The sequence below is a fragment of the Sycon ciliatum genome, chromosome 4 (assembly GCF_964019385.1).
Source record: "Sycon ciliatum chromosome 4, ocSycCili1.1, whole genome shotgun sequence".
In the NCBI taxonomy this organism is placed as follows: domain Eukaryota; kingdom Metazoa; phylum Porifera; class Calcarea; order Leucosolenida; family Sycettidae; genus Sycon; species Sycon ciliatum.
In genome coordinates, this window is record NC_088646.1 from 25,269,326 (window position 1) to 25,296,164 (window position 26,839).

General features: G+C 46.5%; 1 protein-coding gene across 2 annotated transcripts; it reads left to right on the forward strand.

Annotated features, from left to right (window-relative positions):
* The first annotated feature begins 1,000 nt into the window (after nucleotides 1–1,000).
* LOC135815247 (TBC1 domain family member 5-like) lies at nucleotides 1,001–20,226 on the forward strand. Of its 2 annotated transcripts, none has more exons than XM_065328519.1 (21): nucleotides 1,001–1,138; nucleotides 1,260–1,320; nucleotides 1,553–1,598; nucleotides 2,566–2,628; nucleotides 3,030–3,119; nucleotides 3,478–3,552; nucleotides 4,556–4,623; nucleotides 5,105–5,143; nucleotides 5,482–5,545; nucleotides 5,754–5,839; nucleotides 9,315–9,368; nucleotides 9,631–9,766; nucleotides 10,260–10,375; nucleotides 10,993–11,135; nucleotides 15,086–15,192; nucleotides 15,389–15,544; nucleotides 15,832–16,082; nucleotides 16,880–16,958; nucleotides 17,669–17,741; nucleotides 18,043–18,134; nucleotides 19,306–20,226. In XM_065328519.1, exons 1-21 carry the CDS (start codon nucleotides 1,117–1,119, stop codon nucleotides 19,495–19,497), a joined length of 2,013 nt encoding a protein of 670 aa, XP_065184591.1. In that variant the 5' UTR covers nucleotides 1,001–1,116; the 3' UTR covers nucleotides 19,498–20,226. The 2 variants fall into 2 exon arrangements, with proteins under 2 accessions (XP_065184591.1, XP_065184592.1); XM_065328520.1 differs by having other exon boundaries at nucleotides 16,883–16,958.
* The last annotated feature ends 6,613 nt before the right edge of the window (nucleotides 20,227–26,839 follow it).

Genomic DNA, 26,839 nt, shown 5'->3' on the forward strand with positions numbered 1-26,839 from the left:
AAGCACGAGAAGGAGAAACGGCGACACTATGAAGAGCGTGTTAGGGAAGTAGAGAAGGCATCGTTCGTCCCCTTGGTGTTTTGTGCCTCCGGTGGTCAAGGCAAGGCTGCCTCTGCTTTCCTCAAACGCATTGCATCAATGCTGGCCGAGAAGCGGAAGGAACCGTTCTCCATGGTGATGGCTCACCTCCGTTGCCGCCTAGGGTTTGCCCTCATCAGATCGGCGATTGCAAGCTTAAGAGGTCATCGATCCAGGCGAGCACCTTTGGATCAGCAGCTGGAGTGCCCCTCAGCTCTAGTGAATGCTGAGTGTCGTCTGGGTTAACCCTCAACTCTTGTTATATGGCTGTATTGTTTTCGCTATTAAAGTATTAGTTAGTTTTCTTTGTTATGATTTCTTTTTTCTTTTTCTTTTTACCAGGCGTGGGCCATCCCCTGAATTCATAGGTGCCAAACATTCTTTTTTCTTTAGTTTTCTTTGTTATGATTTCTTTTTCTTTTTACCAGGCGTGGGCCATCCCCTGAATTCATAGGTGCCAGACATTCTTTTTTCTTTCTTTTTCTTTTTACCAGGCGCCGGCCATCCCCTGAATTCAAAAAATAAATAAAATTAAAAAAGTTCCTACGAACTCACCTTTTAGGGCGCGCACTCACATTAGAGAGGTTAAGATGCACGTTATTTCCGACGTGACGCGCAATTTCACGTCAAATTTGGCGTAAAACTCCAAATTTCGACGTGAGCAGCAGGTCGCTCGCGTTGATTTTTCGACGTGCGAGCAAATAACGCGAGCTGAACTTTCGCGTCACGTCGGAAATAACGTGCATCTTAACCTCTCTATTCACTCGACTATACTGTCAGGCAGATTTATGCAGAATCGAGAAATCTCGACTTGACATTCTCGACACGTAGACCATGTAGACCTACCCGTACAGTCAGTACACCATGGTACACATGGTACAGCTGGTGGAAAGCAATGCATGTGTCAGAAAATTGATAGTTTGTTTCGTGGATTGTATCATTCTCGTCCGACCTGCCCTGCGTCTCTTTTTGGATAGCTGGAAAAAGCTCCTGCTCGTTCTGGAAGTAGTTATGGTGTTGTAATTCAGAAGACAAGCCATGGAGAGCTCAGAACCTGCAGGTGATTGTTGCTTTCCTGATAGTACAATTTTGAAACAATCAATACATGCAATTATCCAATTGAGTTTGTGACTTCATATCGTGTCGACATTTCTCCTCTTTCCGTGCGCTGTGTGCCGTAGTGAATATAAATGACATAGAGAAGGCCACGGAGGCAGACGAGGATGGCTTTCACTCAGTTAGGTGAGAAAAACGCTGCCATGAATTCTGAAATCAAGCAAAATTTAATATTGATTGAGAGTTGGTACGAGAAATTCAATAGACTATGTACGATGTGGCATGGGGTCCACTATCCACACTGTAACAGTTGGGCCATGCCACCTTTTGATGAGCCACCTTTGGTATATTTATTAATTGTTTTGCTCATCGTTTGTCTGGTCTTTGTTATTTATTTACTCTCGTGCATTACTTACAGCAATGACTGGAGTGTATTGTTCGGAGGAAAGGACTTTGCAGCCAAGGTACTGTTTGTTGTTCGGGTATCAATTGAAGCCGAAATATCAAATGATTCTCAAACCAAAATGCGGCATTGCCATAATATTATTTTACTATCAATTCCCTCAGACTACATGTACTGCATTTTTTTTACGAACTCAGAAGCAATAACTCCGGCAGTAATCGCAAGAGTACATAAACCAGAGTGTGCAGCTCCGGGAAAATCGTACGCGGCGAAGTTTTGTTTTGCTTAGGTCATAGTGACTCACCTTTGCTGCATCACACACCAGTACACATGGTCAAGTTACCGTATCACCAAGGTAATTTCTGTTGTGCATCGCTGCTTGCCGTACGAAAGATAGAACACGGACGCGTCTCTCGTTTTCACCTTAGTGATGCGGTGAGTTAGCACTGAACCTACATGATGACAGGTCTCTATGATTCATGATGGTCTAAACAACAAAAAACTTCGCTGTGGGGTCGGTTTTTTTGCAGTATAGATTCGGAGCTGCACGCTTTGTGGTTTATGTACTCTTGGTAATGGTAGACAACGTCGGTTGCTCGTATGTGTAGCTCACGCTTCCTGCCGAACTTTATACTTGGCTGACTCCCGACTGCCATCCGAAGCACACGAGTGTGGTAAACCGTCTAGTTGGCAAGACTGGAAGAAAGTATCACTCCCTGCTCAGTGCACAGTGTTTTGGGGAATTCACCCCGCATCATTGGGGAACACTGTGTATTGAGCAGGGATTATTAAATCAGCTTAGGTGGTGATGCACTGTAAAGCAACATAACTTTTGGCACAGAAATATAGCCATGCACACTTCTGGCTATTATAATTATTTCTGTAAGACCACTGCTATAAGATTTAACGTCATCGTAACGTACGATTTATTCGTTAAGTTTAGGTGTTCATTAGGGTTATGGAGTTATGATGCTGTCGCTGTCGCCGTTGTCCTGTTTTTTTTTTTGTCCTTGTTGGTCTCGTTTCAGATCAGAAAGCTTGGTGTTCAAGGGCACCTGAGAGGATGCTGCTTTCGCAGTGTGTGCTGGAAAGTAAGTACTGCACTTTCAATTCCTAACGTTCCTGTGCTGCAGTAAAGTGTTACGAATGATAGTTGAACAAACAGAGTACAAGAAACGCACTTTCATAGTCAGTCCATGGGGGCCAGGCTTGGCAGAGTTGGGTTAGTCTTTCAGAGTGCGTTGTCTCTGTAGCGGAGTTGAGGCTTCAGTAAGAGGCCAGGCCTCATGCCATCATGAGATTCCCATCTCTTCGCTGGAGGAGCTGGCATGTGCTCAATATAATCAGGTGGCCCATGGCTATGTTTCGTTTGGGGCTGTGTAGATTTGCTTCTGAATAGTTTTTCCTGATTGTAGCAATTTCTTCTGTTCTTGTTCGATTTGAGTAATGTGTTGGCTGCTGCTGCTGCTGCTCTTTGTTCTTTGTGTTTCAGGTATACCTTGATGTCTTACCAGAAGACCGTTCAAGCTGGGTAGATGCCATGAGAGAGAAGCGCCGTGGGTATGCCAAGATCAAGCAGGAGGTGTGTAGATGTCTTCTTGTATTTTAATTGCGATATGGTGTCTTCAGTGCAATATGGTCAAAATGATGATCAGGCTGACTGGATTTGAATTTTTCTACAGTTCTGGTGCAACAATTTCGCACACAGTACTGCAGATTCAAAGGCAATGCCCAGCTGATTCCAAGTTCAGGGTTATGTGGCGTGGGCAACGAGCCACACTGGACCCTATGTGAAAGGTTGCATGCTTGTGCGGGTTATGACCTAAGAGGAGGTGACCTAAGAGGTCATAACCCCGCAAGCATACTTTTTATCGTCTTTTTATGTGATTGACTTGCTCGCTGTCTCCTTTCCCTTTCTTTCTCCCTGTTTTTCTTTCCAGTTCCTGGATGACCCACGTGATAAGGCTGCTGCTTCGGATGCAACATTCAACAATCCGCTTTCTCTTGATACTGAGGTTAGGCAGTTGTTTGTGCACTGCCCACACACACACTGATCGAGTCTGCATCCTCGCTGACTCTCATCTCCAGCGCCTTTTGCCTTTATTTGCAAGTAGCCGAGACACGGTTTGATCGTGGAGATCGCCAAATTTTTCGCTCGGACTGTGAACTTGACGACCTGCACGGTGGCGCTGGTAGCTGTTGTCTCCGCCACTCTCCAGAATGCCATGGAAGGAACCATACAGACACAACCAAACGCTCCTCATCTTGGCAGCGGGGTACTCGTGCCAGCACGTTTCCACAGCTTGCAGGAGCTCCTTTCTGGTGTCGTTCGCCACGAGTGACACGGCTGTCTGCAGGCTGTGGAAGAACGCCAAGCCGTCGACGTTGAGATCTGGACTTTGCACCGGCTGAACCCAGCAAGTGGTGTGCGTGTCGCAGGTCCCATTCGGGTCAAACATTTTCGAAGGCGATTTTGATGGACTGTGCAAGGTCGATGGCGGATAGGACTTTCAAATCGAGGTTCGATTGCATACATGATGTCAGTCGGTTTCTTCACAATTTCCCACGGTCCCGACCAATATTTGAAGAATTTAGGCGACACTTGGGGCGACAGATGTCGATGTAGCGAAGCATGTTCACCTACATTCAATGTGCTAGTTCGAGATTTTCGATCGTGACGGATTTAGAACAACATTGAACCGCAACATCCTCAATTTTAATAGCTAGCTGATACACCACAATACCAACTTGAAGCGGATGATCAAGTTTCACTTGTCGCTTACGAATTCCAATTTGCGTTGTGTCGCCTTCAAAGTCACCAACCTCGAAATGGCGGTAAACATTGTGGTGAACTTTGCAGTTTAGAGATTGTTGTATGGGCACGCTTGTATTTACCACCATATTTCTACTTTGATTCGGCTTACCTTCCTTACAGTTCTTTTATTCCCCACATGCTATGTCTGGTGCTCTGCAATAGTTTTGTCTTTGTTTTGTTTTGTTTTGTGTCCTTCGATGCAGAGTCCATGGAACCAGTTCTTCCAGGACGAGGAGCTCAAGAAGACTATTACGCAGGATGTTGATAGGACGTATGTTCCCTCCTCTGTGTGTGTGTGCGTGTGTGTGTGTGTGTGCGTGCGTGTGTGTGTGTGTGCGTGTGTGCGTGCCTGCTTGCGTGTGTATGTGTGTGCGTGCCTGTGTGTGTGTGCCTGTGTGTGCGTGCCTGCGTGTGTGTGTGTGTGTGTGTGTGTGCGTGTGTGTATGTGTGTGTATGTGCATGCTTGCGTGTGTGTGCATGTGTGTATGCGCGTTCTGATTTGGGTGCTCCTTGTTGTTTGGATATGTTTCCCGTAGGACTGTTTTCACTTTTTCCTTGCTGGCTGTGCTAAATGCTTCACCGTTTGATGTAGCTCGTTGTCTTTCGATGTTGTTGTTTGAAATCTTTATTCTCGCGATGTTGTTGTTGTTGTTGTTGTTGTTGTTGTTGTTGTTGTTGTTGTTGTTGTTGTTGTTGTTGTTGTTGTCGGCACTGTCGTTAAATTTGGGGTATTTGCTGTCATATGTCTGCAGACATCCTGACATGGATTTCTTCCAGCTAGAGAGGATCAAGTGAGTATCTCCATATTGTCCTTCTCATGCAATGCACCCATTTCACTGTTGATGCACTTACATTCGGGGTTGGTTGGGTAGGTGTGGTGTGGGCGTACATGTATGAGCTGTTTGTGAACCTTTGGGGCAGAAGGAGCTGTGCTCCTCTTTGCGGGCTCGCTGTGTCTGTCTGCCCCCCCCCCCCCCCTCTCTCTATCACTCTCTCTCTCTCTCTCTCTCTCTCTCTCTCTCTCTCTCTCTCTCTCTCTCTCTCTCTCTCATTTGCAGAGAAGTGTCAAATGTGTCTGTATGTTGTGTCTGATTTGATGGTGATTGCCTCTCATCCTTTGTCACTGCAGAGAAATCATGTCCAATGTTCTGTTCTGTTTCGCTCGTGCTCATATGGACCTTGGATACCGGCAGGTTAGATTGCAGCTATGTGTATTGTGTATTCATGTATAAATGTGTGAGTGCGTGTGTTTGCGTTTAAGGAATGGTAGCTGTACAAACTCATCTTCCTTCTATGATATTTGGGAAATGTACCTGTTGAAAGCGATCATTATTGCCATGTATGTGTGTAATAGCAGCAGATCCATCTTGGTTTTTCTTGTTTTTCACTTGTACGTACCAGGGCATTCATGAACTGCTTGCACCCATCATATTTGTCTTGGACTCTGACAAGCGTGACAAGGACACGGTGCCCGTTGACCAGAGCTAGTGAGTAGCAGCACTCCAGTTGGCGTATGAACTATACATGTACACATTGTCTTGACCCATTTTGATGCACGGTGCATGGTCGATGCTGAAGAGGACTATCACATCGAGGTTCAATTGCATACCGTTATGTCGCTTATAAAAGCAGGTGCTTGCGGCCGTATAAGCCGGGGTTCAAACCATGTTCTGCGTCAACATCATCAGTCTACACTGTGCAGTGCTTGCTGCCACGCATGTGCTGTGCAAGTACTTGCACATATATTTTGCAGAGAGCGGCTTCTATTCTAATCGTGCTTCTATGTCACGGCACGCTTCAAAAATCAGCTTATATTTGAGTCGTGCTTTTGTACAGGTCATGCTTTTATACGCGACACTACAGTATGTGACAGAGCCACAGGCATGCCCATACCCAACCACCCCCACACACCTGCACACACACACACACACACACACACACACACACACACCTGCACACACACACACACACACACACACACACACACACACACACACACACACACACACACACACACACACACACACGAGCACACACGAGCACACACAGACACGAGCACACACAAACACGAGCACATACAAACACGAGCACATACAAACACGAGCACGCACACACACGAGCACACACACACACACGCTTCCAGCTGCGTAGTGATGGGCAGCATTAGGGAGAGTGTGACATACGATTGCCCGCTGGCAATCTTGGTTGCAAGCTCAAACAGCTTGAGAATGGTGGCAAGGTGCTCAACTGCGGCCCATTGCTGGTCCTTCAGCTGAAGGTCACGGTGCTCTTTCTTGGGAGTGCAGCTGCTACACAAAGTCACGATCTCACCTTGGTCTGTGAATCATATTAAGACTGGTGAAATGACTGCTTGCAGGGAGCATTGGCAAGCTTGACACCTGGGAGGCTGGCTGGAGGTTGGCTTAGTTGGTTGGGAGAGCTGGCGCCGGCTCAGGCACAGGGTTTCGGCACCATATCCGAATCAGAAACTCTCCAATGGCGCTTGGTGTCATATCTTGACGACTTGCCAATCCATCAGCAAGAATATCCTCCAACTCGTGCCTCGGTGTGAAGCACTGTATTTGCTGATCTCAATCTGCCGCTCTGATGACACACGGAGTAAAAGGAATACATTCCAGTATACTGGCTGCTGGGGTTGGTGTGAGGACAGGTCCTCCTCATCAACCGGCAGGATAAACGGCGTGTCAGTTGTCGTCTAACGGATTGTTGTGCTACATCTGGAGGTACTCATACTGGCTGATAAAGAGACTACAGTTGAATGAGTGGCTAATCCTCTATGCATTCGGTTCTAATGTCAATAGATTGATGAGGTTAAAAGTCATCCTGAATGTAGGTGACGACCCTGCTACACACTTCCTCGTTATCCAACAGCTTTTCAGGTCAGCGATCCCTATTTCATGGCGCTTGCGCAGCAGCGAACTGAAGTGATTCTGCGACGGGATAGTGAAGCCAGGCTCCACACACTTCATCAGAGCAACAAACCAACGATCGCCAGCCATGGACAGTGGTCTTGTGGAGTCCACAATCCAATCGAGAATCAAGTCGGCGAGCTCCTCGGAGCGGCCGGACGAACAGGGGCGATTGGTGGAAGTTGCCGAGCTCACAACCCAACTCGACAAGCTGCTGCGCTTGTCCGCTGCCACCGATGACGCATTGCTAACATCTGACTCAGTCGTCGCACCTGAGGGGTGAACTAATTGGAACTTTGAAGGGTGAGCCGATTTCAGACGAGCGAACAGGTTGCTGGCTCCGCTTTTCCTAGGGTAAGTCTCTTTTTTACAAAGTTGACATGTGTGCTTCTCCACACCGCGCTCAAAATACGTCTCCAGACACCAGACCTTGCTTGCCTGGAAAACGCCATGGCAGACGATACCTGCAATAAAACTACAAGTGTCAGGGAGAAGATCAGTCCGTCAGTCTTCACCTCATTACCTGGTGCAACTATTATATCTGTACGACTGTAGCGAAATGAATTCGCCTTACCATGTGCACTGCGACCATACACTGTACTGTGCTACAGGTCTACTCTCCATATAACGTAATCTCTGGCACCACGCAAAATTATGTTATATCGAGAGTTATGTTATGTAGAAAACCGTGTGTAAAGTGCGAGATGTAACTCAAAATGAAGGGTTTTACAAGGCGGATTCAACCGTGCAAACATATACACACTGTACCACCATCAACATCAGATACCATCAATGCCGCAGAATATATGCACAATAGGACTTAACTGGCTAGCTACGGCTACAGCTTGATTGAACCGCGCACGTTAATCTACGTTGTATCGAGAGTGCGCACGTCGGGGACCGTGCCATAGGGTGCGTTATGCTGAGGTTTACGTTATGTAGGACTAAACTGGCCTAAACTGCCTAGCTACAGCTACCGCTTGATCGTACCGTGCACGTGAATTTGCGTTGTATTGAGAGTGCGCACTTCGGGGACCGCGCCGTAGCGTGTGTTGTGTCAAGGTTTATGTTATGTAGGATTACGTTGTGTAGTACAAAATTTGTATGGGAGTGATGCTGTTTCGGCGTGTGATTTGATTTTTTACGTACTAGCGAGGTTTACGTACAAGTGAGAGTTGTTATATCGAGAGCAGACCTGTACACTGTACTGCTGAATACGATCGACTGTAGGACCCTGTACAACCTTACCTTGCGATGAGCACTGAACACGCACCACGCACACAACGTTCAGTTCACAGTCGGTACAGTCGAATCATGCTAGTTTACACGGTACGGTGCACTGCGGAACGCGTGAGCGCGCGGTCTACATCTACTCGTGTCTACAGCACACTGCACGTCGTGGCCAGTCACACTCGCACGGTTTACTGACTTTACAGCAAAAATTAGTGAGAAGGGCCCCACACCCGATCCATGATGGATGAATAGTATTAATATTTACACTCTCATCGTCGAAATATGTACTCATTCAAGCCAGTAGCGAGTAAAAATACTAGCTTGTTATATCTTCAAACGAGTAAATAACGAGTAATCGGTATAATCGTTTCACCCCTAAGTTAAACGAACGCTGTAACTTTGCAATATTGGCGCCTGGCAATGGCTCGAACCCACGACCCATCGTACCCCGCGAGTAGGTACGGTGTGAGGACGCAGCCTGTTGGGGAAGGGGAGCAGTGTGGCAAGAAAGGGGCCGCGGGTGTTTGGTCCCCGGTAGCCTGATCGGTACGGCACTTTTCCCGGAAAGACAGGGTACTGAAAGACAATAGTCCTGGAGGCGAGTCCCGCTCGTGGCCCCTTCTTTTGGAACACTATGGCAAGTATGGTCTTCATTTTCTATGGTCCCCATGAAATGAGTTCCTTTTATCGTGTCCACCATGTGTGTATTCACGTACGTGCACTGTCTGCATGTATCTCTACGTACACGTGTGTGCATGTGTCATGTGTGTGGGTGGGTGTGTGCATTTGCATGCTGCAGTGCTGAAGAGATGCTGGTAATCTTGGATGGACAGTCTCTGGAAGCCGACGCCTAGTAAGTCTCCAACCGTCGTGGCACTGTGTTTTCCTCAGGTTCACCTTTTGCAGTATGCTTTCCAAGAAACTAATATCTCGACTTGCATCCAGCTTGCTGAAGAAAATATGTCTGCTCACCGGCCTTAGTGCATGGTGTGACCTCATCTTACCAACGGTTGTTGTACTGGTCTTCGTTCGTCATTAGTTATTGAATGAAGTTTGCACACTGCGTTCCTCAATCAACAGCTAAGTATATTACCTGTGTGTGCACGTGTGTGCAGTGTGTTATTGGCCGCCCTGATGGAGACCTGTTCAGAGTGGTATGAGCATGGGCCGGCGGACTTACCATCCAACAAGAAAGGCTCGGCGGTGCTGGTCGAGTCTAAGCTTTTTCAGAGTGAAGAAGATGCCAATCCGGTGAGTGGCTGTATAACTATTAGGACTAGGGTAGAGGTTACTTCCACGTCTCTTCTTGTGTGAAATGATGTAGTGCGTGTAATACCTGGCTGATCAATGCATGCCGGTGTGTCGACGTGATTTGCTACTATAGTTATTTTAACACTGTCCCTTGTTCTCTGGTGTGGGAAATTAAATGTGTCACAGATGCTCGATCCCAGTGTTTTCTCTGGGCCACGGTGGCAATCATGAGAGCCAGATGACTTTGTAACTGTTAATGCTTTTTCCCTGGTTATGGTTTATTTATACAAGAGAGAGTTTGGAAGCTTTGTTACAACTCTGAGTTTCACGTATTACTACGATCATCAGGCCACTTTTTTTTTGGTTTATTTATATGAATATTATTTATAGTAGTTGTGCTGTGTGTGTATATTGTGTATCCTTTGGTAATTCTCGGAAACTTTCGTAGTGTGGTGTTCTCATTTATGATGTTATTCCTCATGCTCTTCACCAGTCCTCTGCCGTTGTTCGCAAAATGGAGCGAATCCAGCAGGTGTTGATCAGAAAGGAGGATCCTGAACTTCACTCGCACCTTTCCAAGCTAGCAATTCCACCGCAGATATTCGGACTGTAAGTCTAGTATGTACATGGACAATCTCTCTGGTCATCATGAAGTGGGATTGAATGCAAATGTAATATTGACTCGTTTCATGGGATGCCCATATCTGTTTGCATCAGTGTCTACACGAAACAAGACAGTCATGTAGCCATGGCTTTACTGAACAGAACTCATCTAGATAGATCCAATGGGCTTTTCACGGGTCACTTGTGTGTCAAGTCAAGCCAGCAGGGAAGGCATGAGTTCCTGTGTAGGGAGCAACGCACAATAGAGAGGTTAAGAGGCACGTTATTTCCGACGTGACGCGCAATTTCACGTCAAATTTGGCGTAAAACTCCAAATTTCGACGTGAGCAGCAGGTCACTCGCGTTGATTTTTCGACGTGCGACCCAAATAACACGAGCTGAACTTTCGCGTCACGTCAGAAATAACGTGCATCTTAACCTCTCTAATGTCCATGTAGAGAGTGTGTTATCTCTCCAGCCAGAAGGGTGTAAAATGTGTACTTTTACTTCATCACACAGCTTGCTTTGTGAATGGCATTAATGCTTGTACTTTTTGCTTACTATGTCGTTTGCAAGGTAATTGTATGATTGCTCTTTCCTTTGCGATCTTCTATTTTCTCTAGTCGGTGGATTCGTCTGCTCTTTGCTCGAGAGTTTGCTCTATTGGACATTCTGATCTTGTGGGATGCGATATTCGCTCATAGTCAATACTTAGAGCTGGTGGACAGTGTTGCGTTGGCCATGCTTCTGTTCATCCGAGCACCGCGTAAGTACCAGAGTGTGCATGTCCCGGTGGTGTCATAATGTTGGGGGTGGGGGTATTATTTTTGGTATGGTGAGTACTGTAAGACATGTATATATAACGAGGAAGCAAATCTAACGTTTTAACGGACGACATTTCTTCGTTATAATAAGATCCGTTGAAGCCGTACTGCTTCATATATGCTGTGTGTGGATATGGCAGAATACTGCAAGATCGTTAACATATCTTCTCGTTAACCTATGAATTTTGGACAATCGTTAAATTTGCGACTCGTTATAATAACATGTCTTACAGTAGTGGCGTATCCTCGTTACAACTGGCTATGCAATAGATGATATGCCAAATAAGCGCTCGAAAAGTTGAGAGGGCATGCGATTGATGCTCCCAGGCTTAGCTTGTCAAGTGCACGGGATGTGCAAAGTACACGGATTTTAGGCTTGCTGCGCGCTTACGCGATCAGGTGCTGCACGTGCATGAATGGAATGCATGCAGTTCCACTGTTACCGCATTTTAGCATTCCGCCGGAGAAAATATTCGGATGGAGAAAAGGAACTCTGACACCTTTGTGCATAGTTTGCTTTCAATTTTTCATTTTGATACCCGGATATGGCAGCAAGAAATAGTACACCAGCAATTGCTTCTCGTTTTGCGAACCCAGCTGTGGGCGAAACGATTGCTAGATGGACTTTTGCTCAGCTGAAGACTAACGTGAGTGAGAGATACCGGTAGATGGAAAGCGAGATGATTTGTTGCAGAGGTAAGACCGAAAGATTTTATTTTATTCCCAACGCCCCAGAGCCTAAGACAGGGGACAATGATGGCAGTCGGCGCCGAGCAGCGAAAGGGCGATGAAAATCCGTTCCTCCTTCACTGGTCGCTACAGCAGCAAATACCTTGACACCATCTGCATCGGGAACAGAAGAAGCTGCTTCTCCGGTGAAGAAAAAAAGTGACAAAAAAACAGACGCAGAATTTCCCGCCGAGGCCTGGACCCATCGCTCGGAGGATTAGCTATGTAGTGTTTCTGCTAGTGCTGTACTCCAGCATCTTCAGAATCGAGAAAGGTACCTAACGACACAGAAACCATTCGGGGATGAGTCCTTCTTCTCGCCATTCGTTTACAGTGTTGAGTGTTGCTTCCCAGAGCCAAATAATTCTGGACCGCAGAGATACTTTGTCAAGGCTAAGTGTTGGGCATCTCAAAAGAAGAAGGAGGGCTAAGTGTGTGCTACAGTGAGTGCGTTCGATTATGCACGCGAATCGATTCACGAATCGATTCACGAATCGATTCGCGCTATTCACATCACCCCATGTGAATAGAGTGAATGGATTCCGAATCGATTCCAGGGCTCATGATATGAAAATCGAACGACTTGAATGCACTTGAATCGATTCATGAATCGATTCAAGTGTGTAATCGAACGCACTCAGTGCTAAACTAGAGAAAAGCATGTACTCGAAGTGATGTCTGCATATTGCACTTGCACTGCAGCATTGCATGCTCCTTCCACCACATAGTCATTGTTGCATTGCTGCTGACCCTCAACTATTGTGAGATGAAAGGTCAATACCTGGCATATGCAACCTAGCAACAACAGCAATGGGGCCCAAGGGCCAAGGAACGTAGTTATGAAAACCCCTTATCAACCACCTGGGCATACTGACACTGGCAACATTGATTTGCCTTTGTACTGGGAAATCCCGCCTTCCTTATCCCACATCACAGAGAAGGTGCTCCTAACAGAGGCAATAGCAATATAGCGCCGTACCCAACAGCAGATTGGCAGCGGCATATGGCATAGGCTGAGAAGCAAGACCCTGACTGCTTCGCGGTTTCACCTCATCCCTCACCCCAGTGAGATCACATCAGCGTTTCTTCCGTCATTGCTCCAGGCAACTAGTTTCTCATGTGCTTTCGCTATTAGTCAGGGCCAGCACAAATAGGAGTTGTTCTATTTGTATTGTATTTATTATTTTACTAGGGCAATCACTGCAGACAATACGCCTTTTTACAGGGTGCTCGAGGTAAGTGGGTAAAACAAAGTTGAATGCCGAAAAACCGAGGCTGCATACTACGCCATTACGTATTGCTAAGGAGGTTACGTAGAAGGTTGTTATAACATAACAGCCTTCTATGCAGCCTCTGCGGCATGACGAAGGAGGCTGCCTAGCAGCACCCCGATGGAAGAAAACTCCAGCTATCAGAGACCAGGTACCTGTATGTTTTGCAAAGAGAAGCCATGTCGTGAAGAAGCATTAGGTAGGGCTAAAGCGAGGGTGTACTATCCCCTGGTCAAGGCTTCCGTAGCCAGCGTAGGGTGAATATTTGACCTAAAAACAAAGGAAACTCTGCAAAGAGGGGGCTGTGGCGGCCATGCACACATTTATAAAACAAGGCGAAATAATTATTATAAGGTTAGAATGGATGGCGACTGGAATATTTTGTGGCGGTGACAAATGGTGGCTGCTGGGTAGCCAAATGTTATCTTGAGACTCCGCTTGAAGCGTCGAATGAGTGTGTTGTGCAAGGTTACTGATATGATGCCTTGTCTTTGAATCTGGATACTAGAACTCCGAACATGCGACTGTTAGTCATTTCGCTCAATCTTGCTACTTTATTCTTGCAGTCACCCAGATTGCATTGAATACTGTCGAATGCTTCCTCCAGCGTAGGGACCGTATGCCTGGGATATCACTAGGTATGAGTCGTATGTCTTCAGGCAGCTCCTGTGCAGTAGCTCGCGACACGAGGTAGAGCGACGCCGGTTAGCATCAGCCGCTGTTGTCTTGGTGGCCCAGATTGAAAACTCCAGATACAAAATGTTTTACCAGTCTTGCTCTGGCGATTTTCTCCCCTTGTACGTAATCTTCTGGCAAGAAAAGGTCAGATCACACCACTGTAGTGTCACCTTTTTTTACTCTCCTTCTCTTTCCTCCCTTCGAATAGCAACAGTCCGTTTCCTTCACAGTTCAGGATGATGGAAATTTATGGAAAGGTCGAATACCATTTGCTGGGGCCGGGGAGTAACACCTGTCACCAGTACATCCTGGAACACAACAATGGTTGTGGTTGGTCGGCATCCGAAAACAAGACAGCGAAAAATCACTCCAGCCGCTATAAAGCAAACAAAACTGTTTCTTCTATCCAGATTTACAGCTTTAATTTTTCAGTAATCTCAAAGCCGAAGGAAGTGCTAAAACTAGTAACGGTGGAACTGCATGCATTCCATTCATGCACATGCAGCACCTGATCACATAAGCACGCGACAAGCCTAAAATCCGTGTACTTTGCACATCCCGTGCACTTGACAAGCTAAGCCTGGGAGCATCAATCGCATGCCCTCTCAACTTTACGAGGGCTTATTTGGCATATCATCTATTGTGTTAAGAAATACAACCAGCTAAGGAAGCTTCACTTCTGCCAGTCCACCACCATGCCAAGGTGGGAAAGGCAGCGCCCAGCGTCGACAGTGAGATACTGTAAAAGCAGGAATTTTCGGTGGTGTTTTATTTTCGGTAACTTCGGTGCCGACAAGTTTTACCTAAAATAAAACGCACCGAAAATTTTGGTACTACAGTACACTTGCCTGGAAAACGGGTTGACCAAATATTTCACTCCACCGAACCGCTGATTTTGGAGAATACCGAAAATATTACACCACCGAAAATTTCTGCTTTAACAGTAGTAGGTCTGACAACCAAGTGCCGACATGGGGAAAAGCCAGCCTGCTGGCTGCAACCATGTCACTCTCACTCCGAGTAGTGAGTACCCCGTTGACCACGGGTGTTACGTTACAGGTCGTGGTAGATGTAACTGACTAATCGTACATGTGACAGCACTATGATCTCTTGTTGTCAGACTAACTTGGTTGTTGCTGCTATTGTCATTGTCATTATGCCATGCACCCCCCAAGACTGTGTACTGTGTTGGTTTGTGTGCACTATGTCTACAGTAATCGCTGGTTCTTATGTCAATGTGCTGCAACTACTTCTCAACTTCCCCGCCATTGCTGACGTACAGTACATCGTGCAGAGGGCACTGTTCTTGCAGGATCCAAATGTAAGGAACTATGTGTCAACGTGTACTCCTTTTCTGCATGACGCCCACTTTTTATAGACCAATAATAGCTGGCATCTATAACCCGTAGTGACTTTTTAGCAACACCGTACGTTGTGCTTCTCAAGGTCATTGTGCGGCGGGGTACTCCATCGTAATCTTCTGTTTCTCGCTTTGTGCACGCTTGCTTGTTTCTCAGATCTACCCACGTCCGCCAAATTGGGAGATGCAGAGCACGGATTCGGCCACTGCAACGCTGGTAGCACCAGCCGGCCTGAGAGCAACCGGCAGCAGTCGACTGACAGCAGCAGTGCGCAGTGGTGTTACTCAGGGTGCACGCTCTCTGGCAGGCAAGGTGAGTGCTTAGTAGTGGACTGCTGCTCTGATCTTAGGGAAGGCCAGCATTGGTGGTTGACACTCCGCCGCCTCACAGCATCAAAGTGTACAGCTGCTGGCATTGCAGTGCATACAATGCTCTTTTTCTCTGTGTGTGCTTCATCCCTGCCTCTCTCTCTCTCTCTCTCTCTCTCTCTCTCTCTCTCTCTCTCTCTCTCTCTCTCTCTCTCTCTCTCTCTCTCTCTCTCTCTCTCTCTCTCTCTCTCTCTGTATCTGTATCTGTATCTGCCTTTCTCCTGCGCATAGACAGCAAACTTGTTCAAGAAACCTGAGGGATCAGGAGCATCTCCAGCAATGTCACCCCGCACCGTGTTCTATACCGACACTGAGAGCGAGGAGTCTTCCTCCAGCACTACTGCGACGGCAGCGGCAGCACCAGCAGCAACGTCACCAGGTACCCGCACCCAGCCCTCTATGTCATCCACATTCAGGAACCCTAAGCCACAGTCGCCAGAAAACCCTCAGTCACCGTCACCAAGTGGTGATGATGCTCCGAAGTAAGGCATTTTGCTTGTTTTGTCTTCACCTAGTACACCTTCTTCAGTATCATGCGCCTTACCCAAAACTGCGCTTAGAAATGTGCATGCTCTAATGTGACGTAGAGAGAAAAAAAGGCAGGGTCATAACATTACAACACAAGAAGCCAGGGGCATAATATTACAACACAGCCGTGAATACTTATTAGTTATTACTTAGCTCATCAAAGGACATTGCTATGAATTCGGAATTGCTCAGCATTCCGAATCAGGTAATCGCAATGTTTATGATTGTGTTCTGTCGGTTTCCCGTGTAAAGCTATTTTTCATATATTATCATTGTTTTTTCAGATGGTGAGCCAATTTAATTATGGATAAAAAGGAAAAGGCCAAAAAATGGTACGAGTTATGAACTGTCCACCAACGTAACTTTTCATGTATATAATCTTCTCCTTCTGTTTACCATGGTTGGCTATCACCCACATCTTCCCGTTTTGGCTGCCATCGGAAGCCATAAGATGTTGAATAAATGAATAAATAAATAAAGTAACCAGATCATAATATACAGTCAGCGAGTGCGACACAATGGCACAAAACTGACACAGAGTACTGAGACATTCAACGACCTGACACCTAGCTCCAACACTTCTCCGAGTACTCCTTGTCAGTTTTGTGCCATTGTGTCGCACTCGCTGACTGTATAGTATCTGGTTACGTTGGTGGACAGTTGGTCAGAACTCGTACCAATTGTTGTCCTTCTCGTTGTTGTTTTTTGTCCTGTATTTTCGATCACCTTTGTGTGTCGGTGCGTGCCACAGCAGTAGCAGGTCAACATTTTACACGAAACCTAGTCCCGAGCCTACTGATCCAGGCAAGCGACTGACGGCCGTGAAAAAGGTGAGAGCATGATGTATTATAGCGTTAGGGGAAAGCTGGACCTGTTTTTTCTGTCTTTGAGTTCGGTTTGGAATCTGAAACAACCAGACCTGCCTGTGCACCACATTTTGATTTGCGTCGTGTACAAATGGACTTTGTGTTACATACTTGTACTTCTTCTTTCAGCACTAGTATGACGTAAGGCATGTAAGTGACGAGGCTGAGGACACGCACTGCGAGAGGCAGTGTTCCTGACTATGATATCGGTTGCCAGGACCTTGGCCTGCACAGCCATATGGGTTGAACGTTTTCTGGGTACCCTGGCTCTGTCCAGCTTGTGAGCTAGACTGCCTTTGAGGCTGGAATATCTTAGCTCGTGTACTGCCGGAAATCTTGTGAGTTCGCAAAGGGGGAAGGGTTCGCGAAATATTGAACACCCAAACAAGAATATTTGCACGGGTACGGTGACATCACATCTCAGTTTGCTAACAGTCGTGAAATCAAACTAAGCACACTCCGCTAAATGTCCATCTGTTTCAGTCATGTATGTCCCATGTGAGTACATCTCCTTGAGCTTGACTGTTCATGGGTGTTGAGTTAATTGCCGAGGACTTCCCCTGCACACTCTATATTTGTCCATCCGGTTATGCTAAGTATTTCTAGTTATTGATATTTGGCTTCTGTACTGACTGGGTGTTGCCATTTCGTGCTCGTTTGATTTGTGCATCCAGCCGGCGGATGAGCAGCTGGAGGAATGGTTACAGGTCTGCAAGCTGTGCGGCGATCGCCTGGCCACTAGCCTACGTATGTGCAACTGCACGGGGAAGTTCCCCACAGCTCTTCGTGTGTCACCGTGCTATGTGATGTAATCCACCAACAAATTCGCACACTTTTTTTACGTCTTTGTTGTATTATGGTAGTGCCTCACCTTTGGATATGCTAAGATCATTCACACAATCGCTTGTGCCAGAGTGCTATCACAGAATGTTCCAACTCCAAACTTATCATTGGCAGTGAACAAATCTTTTTTATTTCTTTTCTTTTCGTGCAATATAATGCCAATGGGAGCATTGTGTTTACTCGTGTCGCATTGTGCCATGCACAGGATCTCTTGAGACGCAGCTTGTTGGCATGGGCACTGAATTGCCAGAGGGAGTGGATGACAAGGTCTTCCTCTCAATTGCCAGTATGAAACAGGTAAGCATGCTGTGGGCTTAGAAGGATTGTTGTTGTTGCTGTTGTTGTTGTTGTTGTTGTTGTTGTTGTTGTTGTTGTTGTTGTTGTTGTTGTTGTTGTTGTTGTGGTTGTTGTTGTTGTTGTCGTTAACCCTTTGTGCGCTCAACGAGCGATTTCGCTCGTTGAGTATACAGTGGCACTGAAAAAGTGTATCTCTGGTGTTCCTTCGCCGATTTTCATAAACAAAGCATCTACGTTTCGAGGGGAACCTTGGCTATCACGTCGAAGTTATCCAAAGTCTCTACGAGGTACAATGCCGCCGTGGTGACTCGAGATCGGAGGAAAACTGAAAAATTCACTCCGATCGAAAAATTCAAATTTTCACACTGCATTTGGCAAGGGTTTTCCCCGGAGTGCTACGTCATACTCAAGCATGCTGCACACCAAAATGTTGCGCTTGAAACGAGCTTTCCGCTGTAGTTTGTTTGAAGTTGATGTGATGAAGGAGCATTGAATGGCGGCTGTTTGAACTTTGCTGGAGCTGTTCGCGCACGGCTGCTGTTTTGAGCGGCATTCTAGGCCACGCAGAGCAGAGGCCGTGCAGGTAGCTGGCTTGAGTGTGGTATTAGTCGCTTCGTCTTGGAAATACCTTTCCAGCGATGTCAACTTTGTAAAATCGGTGAATGTTTGGCAGAGATACAAGCGAAAGTGCATGTTATTTGAAGGTGAGTAAATTGTCGTACTTTCAGTGGCCTCACGAAGGGTTAAAGAAGAATACAGTATAAAAGGCCTCTAAAGGAAATTCTAGGTAGTCTTCGCATACACTGCAGCTGTGATACAAATAGGTCTTAACTTTACTATGGGCCATCTGCAGCGCTGCAAGTACGTTACAAGTACCACAATGTGGGCTCACAGGCACTCCTATGCTGGTATTGTTACGGAAGATTGTGCTTCTGAATTGCCAATGCACAACTGCATGCTTGAACTTCACAACACCTACAACAATACAGCCGTGCAGTACGTCTAGGGAAGAAGCAGCGAGAAGCAAAGACAAGCGAGTGACTGGTGCGTTCTACCCTGCCACGAGCTCAGGCCGGATATAGCTCCACAGTGTACTAGTATCATGGGAGCACTAGTAATAATTATAAGCATTGAATGTTGTGAGCGTGGATGCTTTCCCTGTGCCCTGTAGGTACGTGATCTGATGAAGGGAACACTAGGCTATGACCTATCTGTGGATGATGCTGAGGCTATCCTGTCCATCGATGTCGCAACCAGCCTGGGGCCAAGCAATGCTACGACCTCCGCTAGCGACAATGACACCGCCAACGCCGATGACAATGCTTGCAGCAGCGAAACACCATCCTCGGCGGAACAAAGCTAGTGTGCAAATTGTCCAAAGACAAACACGTCGTGATTGTGAGCACCTAGTGAAGCTTGATAGGACGTCCTTTTTTCCCAGTTTTCTGTTTTCGTTTCGTATCGCTGTCATTCAGCAGCATGCCAGACACTGCTTATCAAAGAGAACGCTGCCATGCAGCCACACATCTCTTGCACTTTACCTTAGCTGCGTATGCCAATCGGCCGGCTGAGCTGGTATGCCTGGTATCTTCTCGTTCTTCTTCGTTACCTTGTTATTTATGACATTTCCAAGAGAGATCAATAGGACAAACTTTAACGTTACCTTTCAATGCTGCGCATTGCGATAATTATTTGAAATTACTTTTCTTATCAATTCATTAGACTGGCCCACCTAGCAGATTATCAATTAGCTTTGTATGATCTGCTGCCTCTTTCCTATTTTTACCTCTCTGGAAAGCCTAGGTTCCGTAACATATCCATTTTCTTCTCTTTTATTTGCGTTATCTGTTGACCATATTCCATTAGGTTGTAGCATTCTAACCCAGCCACTAGTTACCTTAACCCCGGCCCGTGTGGCTGTTCAGCACCGCCTCATCTTCCCCATCCCGTTTTGAAGTGCCAGTACCATTAATTTTATGATTCTCCATAACTGTAGTTGCCAGCTGCACCTCTTTACTCTACACTCTGTCTACATCTGTTTGACCGTGTGGACGGTGCCCTTCTATGCTGATAATGGTAACGCCAAACAAGAGTACCTGTAAACTGGATGCACGCAACGCTAGTTTTGCGAACACCAATGCCAATGCTGTGGTGTTGCTACCAGTTCAAACTAAACGTTTATGCGCTCGTTTTGTTTGGGTGCAGGCAGACACTACGTGTAGTATTAACAAGAGTAGATCTACATAGTAGTAGTAGAGAGGTTCTGCTATACGTGAAACGTAGAGAAATCACGTAGAGAGCAGGTGTCTGGGTTAGAGTCTACGGCTTCGCGTGTTTTGGCTCCAGATTTCTACGCGGAGATGGGGTTCTCTACGTTGTGGCACACGCAGAGAAAATGCGTACGGATTTGCTGGGTATCGATCAACTGCATGCAGAAAACTGCCACATATGGAATGGGGAATTACCAGTACACATTCCACGTGACTTCTCCAGGTGAAACGTAGAGCAGAACAGCATTTCTTTACGTTACGGGAACGCGAAGAAAGTTCGCGTGATTCTTTGCGGTCGCGTTCCCAACACGTAGAGCAGAACCTCCCTAGTAACCCCCTGGGGGTTATGACGTACTCTTCGTAGTACCGGTATTATGTGTCGAACTTAAGTTAAAGTCACTTCTTGGATCCAGGCTTCCAGGGAGCGCGACTGTCACCCTAAGTACTGGTTCGATGCCAACTTGTGCCCTGAGTACTTCTACTAGCGGAGCGTCCAGTGCCATGTTTGTTGCTTCCCACAAAGCTGGGCAACAGAACTGCCAGCATGATCTTCGCTACACCTGTTACCCAGGTCTTTATCCTTCGAAGTACAGTAGGTACTCAAACTGATAGTGATAGAAACGTGGCAGTCTCTCCGGAGGCGTGGGTTCGAATCCCACCGCTGCCACCAATTATGTAGCGGGCCGCAGTCTCTCTCTCTCTCGGAGGCAAGTGCACTCGGGTCTCAGTGAACACACTGTTGAGTGTTGTTTATTATCACTGAACTAAACTGAAGACTACTATCATTGTAAACATTAACTCTGACTCTAACTCTAAACTGACATCTCTAACTGAAGTTTCTAACTGAAGAGAAGAGAATTGTGAACTGCAGCTTTTATAGGGTGAGAACCTGCTAGTGTAAGTAAGCTAGTCTATGACCAGGGGATACGTAGACCAGAAGAAGAAAGGTCAAAGTAAGATGTATGGGCCACAGTCATTGCACAAGGAATGCTATTTTGGTTCTATGCAGAAGAAGGAGCTGAATAGCGGTGTGGGCAATGGGCGTAAAAGAGGCGGTTGAAAGTGCAGCAAAAGGTCTAGAGTGTACATGTGCTAGTAATAGTATTTCTAAGGTCGAAACATTGAACGCAGTGAGACTAGTTACTAATACTATCGATGTCATGGACCTGCAAGCACGGTAGACCTACAGAGTTGCAGACCAAACCTATTGAGAAGCACATTGAGCTTGGGAAGTTTCGCTGGCTTGTGCCAGATCACCACCATGGCTGATCTTTAGGTACTCTTACAACGGTGTCAGCTGGGGTTATGCGTTAGAGTCCACCAACTCAACAGCATTGTGTACTGTTTGACATCAGAAGCATAATTCCAACTACTGGTATCACACCACGCACAAAGAATAGCAGCATTGTGGATGACAATGCCCAAGCCAAGGGTAGATCTATTCGCAAACGTTACACACCAGTGATAGGGTCAAGTGGCTCCGGAAGTCCGGATACTACCATGCGCTAGTGAACATGAACAGCTCTAGACCAGAGGAAGCACACCATAAAGCGCGAAGAAGATAATAATTGTATCTACAAGAGTGAGAGTACATAAGGGTTTAATGTAGACAAAACCCAGTCCCCAAGACCAAACGTAATACTGTGCACGAATGTAAGTGTGCAGGAGTACTCGAGTCCATGATGTTGTTGTTCACCAGGTTGGAGAGTTGAATCTGCTGAGGTCATACAATGATCCATCCAGTGTTGAAAAACTTTATTTTGCCTGTTAAGAGAGGCTGTGCACCAGGGAGTAGTAAAATTTGCTTGACACAATATCTTTATTCAAGCAGACTTAGCTCAACAAAATGTGACTCGGAACAGGAAGGAAACACAGGACTACTACCAGCTGTATACCCTCAACCCTTCTTGTCTACCAGATCAAAGAAGACGTACATGTACTTCAGGTCCAAAGCGGTCGGGTTGTGGTGCTAGCCCGCTACCACTTACATGTCCATGTACATGTAATACCAAGAAGGGTATTATCAGCTCCCTAGGAGCTTATTTACTCTTCTTGGTATTGCTAGTATTACGTTCACATTAGCGCGGAGATCCAGTGTGAGAACTTCTGTGGCTCAGCTAGACAATGGCCCGGACTGGAACCCGCAACCATTTACGCGTCCACAGCACAATGACACTGACACTGACAGTGATACATGTACATGTACATGTAGGTGGCTACTAAAGGAGCCTTATAACGTTAGCCATAGTTCTGCATACTGTTTGAGGTTCTGGCATCGGAAGTCGGATTGACTTTAATACAGTTACACTTGTAGTTCCTGCACTGATGTGGCGTTATCATAATTTTTCATGATCTCCAGGGCATGTTTGCTGAAATTCAAGACATAACACTAACTGTCGCTGCAGGTCAGAAGTACATTGCCCAGGCCGGCCCTGGTGATCTAATATTACGGATTATTACCATGTCCCGGATACGAGAGAGCGCACATCTACATGTACCGGTACCTGACAAAGGAAGGTTAACACTAAAAATTGATAATAAAATAGGCATGCAACCTACCATGTACTAGCACCTCAATCAGTTGCCACAGGCTCACAGCTGCACCGGACGATCAAGGCAAAAAGGATCCGGCGATGCTCGCAGCTTTTCCGTTGTATTATTTAAAAAAACGTTTGTAGTCTGGCTCGGGCCGGCTTCTGGGGAATTGAATAATTATGATGATTGGAGCCACGGATCCCATTCGCGTGTTCCCTGCTTCCCCACTGTTTAGGTATGTGTGCCGGCACTGCATCATGCATGTACCCCCCTAGCCTGCAGGCCCAAGAGGGAAGAAGTGTGCATGCAGATCATTCCTTTGCTCCAATCCAGCTGTGCACTCTTGTACATGTATCTGCATGCCTTCCGACGGTCGACGGGAGGACGGAAGGAACTACAACTACAGAGTATTGTAGTACATGTATACTATTACTACTATACCAGGTATACATGTGCATGTACATGTATAATGTATCTCCCAAAGATCGGACAGACTCACAGGAAGTAATTAGTTGTCGAGTCATGAATGGAGCCCTACTGAGTATACTGTACATGTAAGCTCCTCCACAGTCCTCTTCGCCTCCCCCAGGACCCCGGATCCCCGCGGACCAGGCCATCATCCGTGGCCGTGGGGGTGCGACGACTGATCCATCGTTGCGATGGCTCCGTACCGTGACGAGAAGATCTATCAAAATGATATCGCACCTGTATACCTGTATACCTGTATACCTGTATACCTGTATACCTGTATACCTGTACTGTAGAGACTAAAATAAAAGCAGACTGTGTAAACTCTGATAAGGCCCTTGGCGGGAACGTCGCTGATTGGTCGTCCGCTGCACAATGAGACTCACCTCGATCTAAAGAATGTACAAGGAGTTGTACTTGTAGTGTACCCTGGGGTAACGCCAGGCTGGAACTAGGAACTGCAGAACTGCAGATCTACTATGCAGGATAACGGAGTAACGACAGCGGCAAGAGCAGCCCACTTGGCTATTTCGTTGTTCTTGCCAGCATATGATAACCTTTTACTTTTAGCTCTCTGTTGCTTGGAAGCGTTATGACTTACATGTATTATGTTCATGAAGTCCATCAATGATTTCTGAGTGTTGTGTGATTGTCCAACGTTACTTTACCGCCCCGTGTAGCCCCCACTTTCCAGAGCTCTCGAGAGCTGAAGAGCTACATAATCAGTCATGATTGTTGGCTTGTCCTCCATGCCATGGCCACATGGCAAGAGCCTACAATAATGATTGTTTTTGTAGTGTGTTAATTTATGACCACGCCGTGACACGGCCAGTGGTCACCAATGGTCACACCTGCACACCGGCCGACCTCACGACCAGAGCTAGCTCTGGTCGTGAGGTCGGCCGGTGTGCAGCTACAGTTATGTAGAGGCAGAGTTCATCGCCGGGGCCGTATTCACATCAAACTCAGTTTAATTTCAAAGTGAAAGAAGTGGTCGTGCATGCACCTCTTCACATTCACAATCATGGTAGTGTCACCAGAGTTCGCCACTGTTTTTAAAGTGACTAAGTAACTAAGTACTTGTAGTTAGTTAGCGGTGGAAAGCTTGTGTGGAACTGCGGACGGTTCTACTCATCATACATGTACAAATGTACATGTACATGCACGGTTGTTTGGAACCGGAAGGGACGTCTTCCCTGCAGTCGAAAAATTAATACATAAATCAGTCCCTCTTCAACTCGGTTGGAGAGCCAAGGATTAGGAACAAAGTGTTACAAAACTTACATGTTATCCGTAGTTCGTCCAACACTAACACAGTTACAGCAAGATAATTATGGAGTCAGAAGGTGCAACAGTTAGCACAATAACTTCGTTACGGACTGATGTGGTACTGACCTTCAACGACCTGATGTTTTAGGTTCTAATGAAGTTATGAACTAACGGCATGAGAAAGGGGAAGTGGAGCGCATTCAAGACGAAAACAAGCTAACAGCGAACTATAAACGGATGACAAGATGGTGACGAAAGACAAAGGATCACGGCACGTTTCGCGTTCTTGAAGTGAGCTGTGGCCGTCCTGTGCCGTGGTCCTTCCTCTTTCGTTACCATCTTGTCAACGCTAACATTCTTAGTTCGCTGCATGTGATTTTTAGGCTTTAGCTTGTTTTCGTCTCGAGTGCGCTCACCTTCCCCTTTCTCATGTTTTTTTCATACGGTAACTGTTACTTAGAACCAAGAGTACATAACCCCCCGGGGGGTTATGTAACAGTATAGACTTGATTGATTGGAGAATTCGTCGAATGATGTTCAAACCAGAGGTTATAAAGCAAAAGAAAGGTGAGAACCGCAGGAGTGAGAATAGTAGGAACACAAGGTGTTACCATAAGACAAGCAAGAAGTGTCAAGGTAAAACTATTACACTCTCCCGGCCCCATAGGAAGCCCAAGGTTCTATTAGATAACACAATCCAGTTAGGAGATGCAATTGGAAAGGGGAATATTAAATAATCACTCATGCACATGCATAACCACATTGAAGTGTAATCCAACTCAACTTCATCACTCTCACAAGGAGATGACGCAAACCTATATCAGTCTATAACATAATTATTAACTATCTCAGTAAGAGATGCATATGGCTCAGCCCAGTTAGATCAAGGCTGCTGTCGTTGTGAGGCTAGATAGTTCTGCAGCGGTTTAATATTCCGACCAGACTCATCACATAGGTTGCCAGCGGGCTCCCACGTAGCTTCGCTGCTGGGGTAACCCTTCCAATGCACCAGGAAGTGTTGCTCACCACTGCGGTGTCGGTGATTCAAAACGGCTTCGACAACATAGCGTGTGTGTCCATCTAGATCTGTGAAGGGCGGAGGCGGGGGTTGGTGTCTTCCAGGAATCGTGTTCTCTTCGTAGCGTTTAAGAGCAGTGACATTAAAGACGGGATGGCAGCGAAGTTCACGGGGTAGTTCCAAGCGAAAAGCATTCGCTCCAATCTTAGCCTGGATACGATACGGACCAAACCACTTGGGTTGCAACTTCCGAGAGGGCTGGCCACGAGCTTCCGGGGTCAGTAGAAAGTCTCTGTAGACAAGAACGCTATCACCAACCTTCAAATCACTGGGCGTTCTCGTCTGGTCTGCGTATAGAGCTTGCCTTGCCTGGGCGTCGAGCATAGCATCTCGAGCTATCCTTAGTGCGGCTTCCTGCTCATGAAGCCAATCGACCGAATCACTCCTTTCCCCTCCCGTAAGAATGAATTCGGGCGGGGACTTAGGGTCAAACCCATAGTTCAGATAGAACGGTGTATTAGCTACAGATGACTGTTGTGAACTATTTATTGCAAACTCGCAGAGTGGTAGAAGCGAATCCCAATTGTCCTGTCTCAAGTTCACAAATGCTCTTAGAACATCTCCCACTTGCCGGTTAACTCTCTCTGTCAAACCATCCGTTTGAGGGTGGTTAGCAGTGCTGAATGCCAATTTAGTTCCTAGCTGAGAGAATACTTCTTTGAAAAAAGCGGCAGTGAATCGTGGATCACGATCGGAAACAATGGTTGAGCTCAGCCCGTGCAGACGAAACACGTTTTGAATGTACAGTTGAGCGCTGCCCTTAGCATCAATCTTCGAGTTTGTTGGAACAAGATGTACGCATTTCGTAAGTCGGTCCACAAAGGTGTAAATTGCGTCGAAGCCACGAGAAGTAAGGGGCAATCCAACAATAAAATCCATTGAGATATCCTGCCAAGGACTATTAGGTATTGGAAGTGACTGGAGAAGCCCTGTTCGTGGCTGACCTCCCTTCGTTCGCTGGCAGAGATCACAGGTTTTGACAAATCTCTTGATATCGAGACCCATTCGGGGCCAGTAGAAAAAACGTGCTAGGCGGAAGTACGTTCGATCACGACCCGGGTGGCCAGCCGTTGCACACTCATGGT

Bases quoted from the DNA above. Each gene is read 5' to 3' on its own strand.
- LOC135815247 (XM_065328519.1), top strand. From the start codon at position 1,117: ATGGAGAGCTCAGAACCTGCAG. The intron at 2,629-3,029 runs GTAAGTACTGCA...TTTGTGTTTCAG, and splicing joins TTCGCAGTGTGTGCTGGAAA to GTATACCTTGATGTCTTACC. The intron at 4,624-5,104 runs GTATGTTCCCTC...ATATGTCTGCAG, and splicing joins ACGCAGGATGTTGATAGGAC to ACATCCTGACATGGATTTCT.